Raw genomic sequence first — 12,335 nt, 5'->3', positions numbered from 1 at the left:
AAATATTTAGAAAGGAATGCAGTTTCTAGAGTCAGGCTACTTGGATCCACTCTACCATGTATCAGTTCTGTGAACTTGGGCAAGCTGCTTCACTTCTGTGTGCCTCATCAGTAAAATAGAGATAACAATAGTACCTGCCTCAGACGGTTCTTGAGGAGGCAAACTAATCCTAATTGACATAAGTGCTTTATGTTAGCTGTGATTCTTCCTCACTTGGTGGGGTGGGTGGGATGAACCTCAGCTCCAGGCATAGGATGTGAGTGGCTTAAGCAAATTAACGTAGCCCATCCCTAGCCATAATGATTGGTTCAGGAGGGAGCTCAGTATTCATTCAGGCCAACGAGGCCCAAAGAGATTTGCTGGGGTTTCTGGAAAGAAAAAGCTTCCATTTGTTTCAAAAGGATCATTTCTGTTTCCCTGATTTGAACAAACCAGCATTACTGGACATTTGTGAGGCAACCAGAGAAATTTGAACTCCAAGTATTAAATGATACTCAGGGATTATTAATGTTGTTAGAAATCACGTGTCAACATAAGAAACGTCCAAGCCTGTAGAGAATTTTTATGAGTTTATTTGAGCCAAGCTGATGACAGTTGCCGGCAAGCGAAATCTCAACGAATTGAGAAAATGCTCTGGAGAAGTGCAGTTTTGCAGCTTATTTTATACATTAGAATCAAAGGAGGAGAACATGAAATGCATTGGTGGTAGATTAAGGGGGTGGGAGAAAGCAAAGCAGAGAAGTCTCTAGGATTGGATAAAAGGCAAAATGGAAAGACACATACTTCTTTTACATTGGTGGGTACATGACAGCTAATAATTATGAGATGGTATGCGGGGAACAAGATAATAATGAGTGGTCCTGTGCTCTGGTTGTCTTGTGCTCTGGTGCTGGCGGTTGTGCCTTCAAAGGGTAGGAAAAGAAAACTGATATTTCAAAGGTATGTTATCCTAGATGCATGGGAACAATGAACAGAGCTCACTGAAGGTAATGACTGACTTTTGCTAAGGAAGCTATAGGCCAGGGACATGACTACCCACCATGATCTGCCCAGTTAGGAATTTGTGATCAGACCATCCTGTGTGATGACTTTTGGTCTCTGAGTTTGTCAGCCTTGCCGTGTAGCCCCCCTGACCTTGTCAGGTTTCTTACATATCCCCCTTTTCATTCATATACGGTATTGTGGTTTGGTAAAAAACAAACAAACAAACAAGCAAACAAAACATACAAATGTTCTTATTTAGATGTGCACGTTAAAATATTTATGGGTGAATGTGAAAAAAAACAATTATTAATGATAATGAGATTGGAGTAACGAGGGATTGGCTAGTAAGAAGTAAAGGAAACTCTGAAAGGATACAGGAATAACAGATATACTATCTAATAGCAGGCTATATAAAAATAACGTGTATTTTTCACTTCCCTAGAGCTGTGATAGTCTGCCTTTCCACCCACTGTTGAGATGCAGGCCTTGTTAGAGAAGTTGCTGTGGTGCTGAGTCAGTGGAATTTGCTGGACATCCACCCTCTGGAACTTGCTGAAAATGTGCCACTCTAGGGTGCTGGTTCCTGTTACAGGGGAGGTGTCTCACCAGAGAAACTTCATTGCAGAACCACCCAAGGGTGGTGCCAGGGGAAGCTGCTACCCGCTGTGCATAGAGTAAGCCAATGCTGCAGAAGGTGAGCATCAGGAAAGCTGGGAGCTTGGCAGAAGCCTGTGGAGTGAGCACACAGGAAACAGGAAGTAAAAGTCTGCCTTCCAGCAACGTTTCTCCACCACCGTCTACATAAAACTTGATAAAACTTCATATCATGCCAGCTGGTAAAGAAAAAAAGAAAAAATATGTAAAGGCCCCTGGTCCATTTTCACAGAACAGGCACAAAGAGAGTCTGAGAGGTAATACATCAATTACAGGTACAGGTGGTTAAGGAACTAAGTGGTTCTAATGTTGGATTGTGTTCCTGTGGATATTGAGATGACCTAGATGTTGGCAGAAATTGGGGTGGAGTGAAAGGTTATAAATCAATTTATTTCTCCAAGTGTGACCTTGGTCCACCTGCATCAGAATCAGGTTGGGTACTTTAATAATACAGATTCCTTTGTCCCATAGTGGATCTTCTGAACTAAGGTATTGGGGAATAGGGCTCCCAAATCATTTTAACAAGTGCCTCAGTAGATTTACATTTTTTCTTTTCTTTTCCTTTCTTTTAAAGGAGGACGCAGCTCATAGTGGCCCGTGTGGGATTGAACCAGCAACCTTGGTGCTACCAGCACCAGATTTAAAAAAATTTAAAGTCAATTATGAATATTTCAAATACATAAAAGCAAACAAGTTCCAGTGTACCCAGCAACCCGTTTTAAGAAATGTTAACATTTACCTTACTTCCTGCAGATCTTTTTACTTTTAATAAAATGTTGCCTATTTTGGCTCAAGTTCAATTATCATTCTTTTCTCCTCCTTCCCTCACAAGAGGTGATTATTTTTGTACATCGTTGTTTGTAAATCATTGCTTTAGGCCTTTGAGGGTTATTGAGCAGGGGTATTACCCTGTTAAAGAGGTGTTTTTGGAAAATCAACCAAGCTGTGCTCTGCCAGAGTTCATTAGGATGAGAAAACGGAGGTAGGAAAGCCAGTGAAGACACAGATTCAGTGGCTCAGGGTATATGGTACTAACGATCTTAAGTAGAGTGAGAGACCTTTGCTCTTTTTACTCATCCTTTTGTGTGAAGACTGCTCTTTCTGCCACTGTGACCTCCAGTCTTTATATTCCCCACCCTTATTTCCCCAGTTCATCAGCTCCTTTCTACCATCACTGGCTTCCTTACCCAGCCAGGGTTTCATGATTAGTCATTTCCCCCCGTATGCTTGCTACTGTCCCAGAATTCCTTACTTTCTTGACATTTGATCATACCAACACTGACTTCCAATCTTTCTACTCATAGAATTGTTGCTTCTGCCTTGAGGAGTTGGCCTTGCCTTTCTGATTTTACTTTATTACTTAAAGTAATTTGTTGTAGTCAGGGTCCAAAATGAGGCAGATTTTCATCCAGGTGACCTTAGTGGGCTCAAGCCTATTTTGAACTAGGATGGGTTCCTGAAATTACTGACTCTTTGGTCTTCATCAGAAAATGTAAGTGATATGTCAATAATACTGCCTGATTTATTTGTCTGTAGAGTACAATTTTGATGAGTAATTGTGAAAACTGTGCAAATGACATATAAAATGTGTTTAAACAGGTCAGATTTGGGAATTTCATTTATCAACAAATGGGTTTTGTTTTTATTTCCATTACATAGAGTTGGCCATGGGTCAAAAGTCAATTAAAACTTTTGATTGATTACACCTATTTTGCTTTTAAGTATGAATACATCAAACCAAATATTTGGAGGTCAAATCTTTGTTATAGAACTATTGATATATGCAACAACATAAATGAATCTCAAAATGATGATGTTGATTGAAAGAATCCAGACAAAAAAATTTACCAAACTGTGCACTTCCATTCATATAAGATCCTAGAAAATGCAAACTAATCTATAGGGACTGAAAGCCGATTGGTGGTTCCTTGGGATTTGGGGGGAAGGGAGGGAAGGGTTTAAAAGGTCACAAGGACACTTTGGGGGGTGATGGAAAGGTTTATCTGGATCATGTGTATGTGTGATTGTATCTCAGGTGTATACGTCAAAGTTCATTATATAATACATATTAAATATGTGTAGTTTATTATGTCAATTATATCTCAATAACAGTATACAAATCATTAGCAAGGAAAAAAATGTTTCTTTTAAGACATTAAAATAAATAAAAACATCTTTGTTGTAATCAGATAATGTCTATACCCAGAAGACAATATGAGTTCATTCATTCATTCAGTCAGCATTTTTGAACATCTACTGTGTACCATGCACTCTGCTGGGAACAATGTTAAACAAGACAGATAAGACTCCTACTCTAGGGAGGTTACTTTCTGGTGGAGGAGACAAATCAACAAGTAATAATAGTAAAGTGTGATAAGTGTTATGACACGGCAGGAAGGGGAAGCTTTGAAAACATTTAGCAGGATTATCTAAACTGATTATTTGGTAGTAGATGCCTAAAGCTGTGTTGAAAAGGACTGTGAAGCTTAGGAGGATCCCATACATGAGGAGGGGTAGTGATGGTGAGTACCATGCATTTGCCAATATAAGGCTATACTATTAAAGGTGGCCTTATCAGAAATTTCCTAATGCTGTAACTTTCAGCTGGTTCTGAAAATGTTCGAGAATAGGGCAAATCTCTTGTTTTTTTCAGAGCAGTATTTTTAATGCAAAATGTTTATTGTTGGGGAAACATCAATCAACCTTCCAGACTATAGTATAGACAGAGGACAGGTGCTCTTTTGTTCTCAAAAGTTCTGTTTTCAAGTGATTTTTACCCACTTATGTGACTGTGTCTGAGCCTTTGCTAAGGGTACTGCAGCTGGATTGTGTAGTGGAACCAGGTCCAGAAAAAGAATTGCTAAAGAATGCAAGTAAACAGGATGTCAGATGTTATCCTTAGCCTATTTCCCTAAACATAGCTTTTTGGCTGCAAAGTAAAATGCCATTCTTCTAGCTTCTGCTTATATACAGTGATGGCTGACAGCAGGTACAATCTTCATTTGCTTGGCATGGTGTCACCATGCAACTCAACATGTTTTGCAAGGAATGGTCATGACATACCATCTCTGTGAGAGTATGGGGACATCTGGCCATTTTGTGGAAGAATTTTCTCAGCCTACCTTCTTTGAGTCCTGTTGTGCCAGCCAGCACAGCTCCCCACAAGGCTCAGATCTGTCTGACCTAAGAGCCAGTTGGCATCTTCCTCCTGACAGAAGCCAGATTTTCACTGGGGCTAGACTATTTATTGACAGCGTTTTCCCAGACTGGCCCAAGAGTGTCTCATTTCCAAGGTCCCCTGAAGTGCTGGCTCACCTCTGTTTTCCAAGAGCTCTTGTTTCCTTCTTTCTCCTCCCTCCCCAGCATCCTCCTCACTTCCTTCCCTAAGAGCTTCTTGCACAGCTTTTTTTTTTTTTTTTTTTTTTTTTTTTTTTTTTTTTTTGTGTGTGTGTGTGTGTGTGTGTGTGTGTGTGTATGTTTCTTCTTCTTTTTTTTCAATCCTAATGAATTTGTTTTGCAGGTTTTGAAAAAGAAAACCAATGTTTTCCAGGAATTTTACATTCATTCTCTTTCCACATCTCTGAGTGTGATCTTTGTGGTTTTGAAATCCCATAATTTGAGTGGGTTCCACCGTTGTCTAAGAAAAGTTGTTTTAAAGCTTTGCTCTGCAAGCACCAGAAGAGAACTCATAAAAAGGAAGACAACAGCAGATGCAATCGCGGATGTGGCTTAGTCCTTGCAGCTGCCCCAGGAAGCTGTTCGGAGGGTACAGTCCTCAGTAATGAATCCAGAAGAGCGAATCGTGACATGGCTTATATCCTTGGGAGTTTTAGATTCTCCAAAAAAGACCATCTGTGATCCGGAGGAGTTTTTGAAGTCCTCGCTGAAAAATGGGGTAGTGCTGTGCAAACTGATCAACAGACTGCGGCCTGGCTCTGTAGAAAAGGTAAGGGACATCACGTTTGTAGTATCTTTGGGAGTGCTTACCACCAGAGAGCAGCAATAATGTAACTCGTGAAATTTTCGATTGCCCAGGTCTTGGGACTCTATTACTTAAATGTCTTTCTAAGAGTTAGACATTCTTTCTTGCTGCTTTTGTAGTGTGAAAAAGTCAGAAAATGAAATGTTATCATTTAGTAATTAGCTACCAAATATTAGTATAATAACCTGTTACACCACTGGTACCAGTGGACAAGGAGAACACCCATATTATACTCTGTCATAGAGCTGCATGTTACACTTCCCTGTGTACCGAGGACATGTTTTGAACTTGGGGTACATATGAGTCTGTGGAATAATGGGATGATTTATAACAGATATTGATGGTGTTTATTGATAGTTTGACTAAAATCAATGTAGATTTTCTTCTCAAAGAAATAAAATATCTATAGAAAGAGAGGCTATTTAGCATCTAGGATAAATAATTCTAAATGTTACATAAGGTTTGTTAAAAAAAATAGAAACTGAATATATGATTCGAATGCAACCTATGTTCAAAGTGAAACTACCCTTGTTCTCTTTTAAAAATCCAAAATTTTTAATGTTGGAAACCCATAATTACAAGGATGGATAATTTCTAAACTAGGCACTTTAAGTCAATTTAAAGGTACAGTTCTACAATTATTTTCCTAAGGTCATCAGGGAATGTGACTGTGAGTATAATTCTTTTGCCTTCTTGAACTAGTTTATTTTTATTGAACAAATTGATTTACTTATAATTCATTAAACCTGAAAAGCAGTGAGAAAATGGTGGTAAAAGGTAGAGAATTGTGATCAAATGTAGAGAACAACAAAAGGGAAAATATACTTTGAATAAATTACTATGAAGAGACGGGAGCAAGGTAGTATGCAGAAAGCAAAACCAAGCTCAAAATACTGTCTGGGTTTCTCTAATTTGCTATCAGCACTCAGACAAAAGAGCATGAGAAAAAGTTCATAGAGATGGCTTGAGACTAAAGATTTGATGGCATTTGAAACAAAAACCAACCGTTTAGATTTTTGCATCACTTCCTTTGGTGGTTATTTCTCTTCCTGGATTGACAGCAACGCTGCTCCCTGCCTTAAAAAGCCTACCTATGTAGTTATTAGAGAATGGTGAATATGGTACGCTTGGCATGGGATGACAGTCTCCAAGTGACATTTGACTATTTTTCTCTAGTACTGTCTGGAGCCCCAAACAGAAGCCGACTGCATCAACAACATCAATGACTTCCTGAAAGGATGTGCAACCCTTCAAGTGGAGGTAAGCCCACCCAAGTTGTCTTCCTTCTTGCCATTGTTTTTCACTCTGCTAGTGAAGGCAGTGCTGTAGGTAAGTCCTTGGTTTATTTTCACTGTTAAACAGAGGAAGCATTTTAGGGAAAACCATGGTTGAGATTGGTGGTCCACAGTGGTGGCTTGCTAGTTTGGCTTTTCTAGAAACCAGTTTCAAAACAAAACAAAACTCAAAATATGATACCTTTCAGATACAACATCCAAGTCCCAAAAGCAGGCTTCCAGTGACAGAGCTTGTGTGGTGTGCTTCCCTACTAAGGGGAACCAAACGTGAGCCGCTGGCTGCTGCAGAGGGTCACTGCATTACTCCTGAGTTGGAAAGAGAGGAAAGTGTATCATTACTTTTTCCCATTAACACTTTAGAGCAGAGGCCTTGAAAAGCTAAGAGGATCTGGCCCTGAGTTAGAAATTGTATACTAAATTACATTGCATTATTTAATATTATATGGATCCTTATGATACATATTGGGGGTGTTACTGAGAGGCAGGTAGTACTCTCACCTGTGTGCCAAGTAACTTCACTTCACTGTACCACAGTGTTTTTATCTGTAAAATGGACACAGTGATCAGTACCTCATGGGGTTGCTTTAAGGATCAAATGAGATGCTGCATAATAATGTAGAGCTAAGAGCCCCAACTCCAAAAGACCTATGAGATAATGTATGTAGAGTTCTCAGCACAGGACCAGGGACATAAGAAGTGCGGGCATACATTAGTGGTATTATATTTGGAGAAATATTAGTAGTGGTTTGAACACGGAGTCTGACACTAGACTGCCTGGGTTCAAATCTCAGTTCTCCCACTAGTAGCTTTGTAACCTTGGGTGTGTTACTTAACGATGGCTCTATGGCTCGGTCTTCCCACCTGCAAAGTGGGAATAACAGCAGTACCTATATCATAGGATTGGTGTGAAATATCAATGAATTCATGTCCACGGAAGAGTGCCTGGCATGGAGTTAGTATTCCCCAAGTGTTAGCTATTATTATTAATACTAGCACAAGTAGCTTTGCCCCACATAAACTTTGCTGGCTTCAGAATTTTTCCTAAACTTAGCCACAGCATCAGACTATGCTTGTCCCAGAATATTTAGTTCCCGTACTGTGCACCTTAAGTTTACACAATGTTATGTGTCAAATATATTCAGTTAAAAACAATTTTTAATAATTTGCCAATATTTGTGTTTAGATCCATCTCTTAGTTATCTGGGAGCTTGAGACTGGGTGGTCAGTATTTTTGGCTGCTGGGTGCACCCAAGCTCAGTTTCTAGTTTCATTCCTTATGTACTGATTTTATTAGACTTCCGTCTGAGTCCTAGGAGTGCCTCAATATGGGTCCCATATACCTCTTACAAGCGTAATTTTATATACAATACTGCCTAGTAATAACAGTAACATTAACCAGCTGTTATGCATGTCTTATGTGCAATGATATCTTAAATGCCTTAGATGCATTTTCTCATTTGATCCTTAAAACCATCCTATGCAAAAGATATTATTAATGTCTCCATTATACAGATGAGGACACTGGAGCATAGAGAGGCCACGTAACTTTTCTAGAGTCACACAGTCAGTAACTGACCAAGCCAAGACTCTGACCCAGGTCTGTCAAACTAAAGAAAGTATGTGCTTAACCATGATGCTAATATTGTCTTGTTACAATATTCAAACAATGTTCAGGCCAGCCTGAATTATCAAAAAGAGATAAAAATATGTCCAGTGCCTGTCATTTAAGAAATGAAAAGTATGATATACTTTTAAAACGATTTCTATCCAAAGTGGATAAAAATATTTTAAGCATTGGTGCTTGAAGGAATAAGCATTAGCTATCAGAAAAAATCCACTTTTGCGAAACGACTCATTCTCCAACAATGTCAGACCTGAGAGGTGTTTCTGTACCACCTACTATTCTTAAAACTGCAAAGAAGCTCAGTATACCTTCTGGCAGCTTCAGAGTACAGAAATCATTGGCAACCTCACCATGTTTTCATTTGACAAATAAAAACGAAAATACCATTATCTGTTCCATAATAGCTATCATTCTATAAGGGATATAGAGTCATCTCAGACTAAATTACTTCAAAAGCTATACACACACATGCCCATATGCACAAATGTCCATGCACACACATGTGCTCACATACACATGTGCATGCTTGCGTGCACACATACAGAGCTAAAATTGGTCAATAGATTGTTTCCATATCTTGTCACTTAGATAGAGTATCTCTCAGGCTTAAAGTACTTTCCACAGTGCCTAGCATGTAACATGATTAATAGATTTTTGTTGACGCTATAAAACTGTTAATGCACACACAAAAAAACAAGAAGAACAGGGCTTGACTACTGCTTAAAACACACTGTTATTTATCTAAAGAAAGAATGCCAGATTGAAATGGTCAGTTTGGAAATGCAGAAAAGTGAAGCCAGAGATGCAGCAGCACACTGACAATTTGAGTATTGGCTGTGGGGTATGGTGACCACATTAAAAAGTGGCTGCCTTCTGACCCTCTTGGTGGCCAGTTAGGTTAGCCTCTCCAAGTGACCTCTATCTTTGTGTTCTCATATGGCTATAATGTCCTAGGGTCTCTAGAGGATCACACAGCTAGCAACTGGTCAGGTAAGTCTGCTGAGACACATGGGAAACAAAGCACTCCCTGAAGTGCCTCCCTAAGTTGATAGTATCCTTTGAAACACATTTTTTTTTTAAAAGCAGGGCACAGCTCACAGTGGCCCATGCGGGGATTGAACCAGCAACCCTGGTGCTATCAGCACCATGCTCTAACCAACTGAGCTAACCCGCCACCACTGAAACACAATTTTTAAAAACAATTTTGATGAAGTTAAATTCATCTAATTTTGTTTTTCTTTTGCTGTTTGTGTTTCAGATATCATATCTAAGAAACCATTGCTTATTGCAAGGTCATGAAGATTTATTCCTATGTTTTCTTCTAAGAGTGTCATAGTTTTAGCTCTTACATTTAGGTCTTTGATTTATTTTGAGTTAATTTTTGTATGTGGTGTGAGGTAGGGGTCCAAATTTATTCTTTGACATTTGAATATCCAGTTGTCTCAATAGCATTTGAAGAAAAGACTATTCTTTCCCCCACTGAATTCATTAACGTAGCTTTGAAGTAAGTTTCCAAATCAGAAAGCGTGAGTCCTCCAACTTTGTTTTTCATTTTCAAAATCATTTTGGCTATTCTGGATCCTTTGTGTGCTCATATGGATTTTAGGATCAGCCTGTCCATTTCTTCGAAAAAGCCAGCTGGAATTTTGGTAGGGATTTTGTTCAATCTGTATATTGCCTTGGGGAGTACTGCCATCTTAACAATATTAAGTCTTCTGATCCATGAACACAGGTATCTTTTCATTTATTTACATCTTTTTAAATTTCATTCAACAATGTGTTGTAGTTTTCAGTGTACATGCTTTGTACCTTCTTGATGATATTTAATATCTTATGTGATATATTAAAATATCTTGGTGGCATTGTAATCAATTCCTTTTGATGGCATTGTAAGTGGAATTGTTTTCTTAATTTTATATTTGGGTTATTCATTGCAAGTGTATAAAAGTACAATTGATTTTTGTATATTGATTTTATCCTTCAACTTTGCTGAACTTGTTTATTAGTTCTAATAGTTTTTTAGATTTCTTGTGGTTCTCTTGTGTAAGATCATGTCATTTGTGCATAGACATAGTTTTACTTTTTCCTTTCCAACCTGGATGCGTTTTTTTCATTTTCTTCCTAATTTAATTTCTTGTCTGGCTAGAACATTCAGTACAATGTTAAATAAAAATGGTGAGAGTAGACATCCTAGCCTTGTTCTTGATCTTAGGGGAAGTTTTCAGTCTTTCACCATTAAGTATGTTAGCAGTGGGTTTTTTCATAGATGCCTTTTAGCAGGTTGAAGAAGTTCCCAACTTTGTATTCCAACTTTTTTGAATTTTTTTTTTTATCATAAAAGAGTGCTGGATTTTGTCAAAGGCTTTTGCTTCTGCTAAGATGAGCATTGGTTTTTGTATTTTATTATATTGATATGTACATTGATTAATTTTCATGTTAAATCAACCTTGTCTTCCTGGGGTAAATCCCAGTGGGCCATGTTGGATATGCATATAGAGATTTGTGCACATCTGTGATTATTCTTTTTTATTTTTTACTTTATTTGATTTTATTTTATTGGGGAAGGGAACAAGACTTTATTGGGGAACAGTGTGTACTTCTAGGCCTTTTTTCCAAATCAAGTTGTTGTCCTTTCAATCTTAGTTGTGGAGGGTGCCATTCAGCTTCAAGTTGTTGTCCTTTCAGTCTTAGTTGTGGAGGGCGCAGCTCAGCTCCAGGTCCAGTTGCCATTTCTAGTTGCAGGGGGCACAGCCCACCATCCCTTGCGGGACTCGAGGAATTGAACTGGCAACCTTGTGGTTGAGAGCCCACTGGCCCATGTGGGAATCGAACCGGCAGCCTTCGGAGTTAGGAGCATGGAGCTCTAACCGCCTGAGCCACGGGGCCGGCCCCCTGTGATTATTCTTGAAGCATCTTCACAGAAATAAAATTATTGTGTCAAAATTCTTTAGATACTCTCAAATTCCCCTACTGAAATGCTATACAAAATTCTACTCCCACCAATAGTGTAGAAAGTGCCTTCTTTCTCATGTCCCTGGAAGTCCTCCATATTATCTTTAATGTTTACAAAACTGTTGGGTGAAAATGGCATGTCATTTATTGCTGTAATTTGTATTTCATTGATTCCTAATGAGTTTGGACATCTTATCACCCTTTTATATTCTATTTGTTTTTCCTTTTCCGTGAACCAAATATATCTGTCCTATTTGTTTACAGAATGGAGAAGGGAGGGAGGACACTAAAGCCGCAAGAGAAAATCTTCTAGAGCATATGGAAAAATCCTCATGTCTAGGTAGAGTGTCACTAATGTGACCAGGAAGTCCCTTGGCAACACTAGTCTAGCAATGGTGGTTTGGTTTTGTTCTGCCTTTGAACTTGGTTGGAATCAGGGACATACACAGTTCTTCTGATCCTTTGAGAGTGGCCAGGTGATACTTATCTGACTGCATTGTCCTGGCTACAGCACCATGAATGATTGGTTTGTCACAGCTCTAATCCTGTGGTTGGTTTTCCTTTCAGCCAGGCTTCCCTCTGCCTCATCCCCAGCAGATTCTCCTGCTTTGTACCCTGCCACCCTTATTACCAACGCATTGCTAAGTATGCCCTACCATGTCCTGATCTGCTCCTGGTCCAAACCTACTTTGTAAAGATATGTTTTTTTTTGTTTTTTTTTACCTGAAGGATTTAATTGAATATATATGAGGCTTATTTAGTGCTTCTTTCTTCTCTCTCTCTCTCTCTCTCTCTCTCTCCAGCTGGTATCAGTATGGCTTTTTCTTTGCCCCACCCCCTCACT

At 38.9% G+C, this 12,335-nt stretch overlaps 1 protein-coding gene across 5 annotated transcripts in view; it reads left to right on the top strand.

Moving 5' to 3' along the window:
- The first annotated feature begins 5,331 nt into the window (after window positions 1–5,331).
- Window positions 5,332–12,335, top strand: part of ARHGEF6 (Rac/Cdc42 guanine nucleotide exchange factor 6) — a 126,671-nt gene continuing 119,667 nt past the window's right edge. Inside the window, exons 1-2 of one of the 5 annotated variants that reach the window (XM_019714692.3) lie at window positions 5,332–5,584; window positions 6,797–6,880. In XM_019714692.3, the coding sequence (XP_019570251.2) occupies window positions 5,420–5,584; window positions 6,797–6,880 (249 nt within the window). In that variant the 5' untranslated portion in view covers window positions 5,332–5,419. The remainder of the gene's footprint in view (window positions 5,585–6,796; window positions 6,881–12,335) is intronic. The other 4 variants (XM_019714691.3, XM_019714693.3, XM_074323241.2 and 1 more) reach the window with 4 other exon arrangements.

This window comes from Rhinolophus sinicus, chromosome 18, assembly GCF_057876585.1.
Source record: "Rhinolophus sinicus isolate RSI-liver-muscle chromosome 18, RSI-T2T, whole genome shotgun sequence".
Lineage (NCBI taxonomy): Eukaryota > Metazoa > Chordata > Mammalia > Chiroptera > Rhinolophidae > Rhinolophus > Rhinolophus sinicus.
This window is presented reverse-complemented; position numbering and strand designations above follow the sequence as displayed.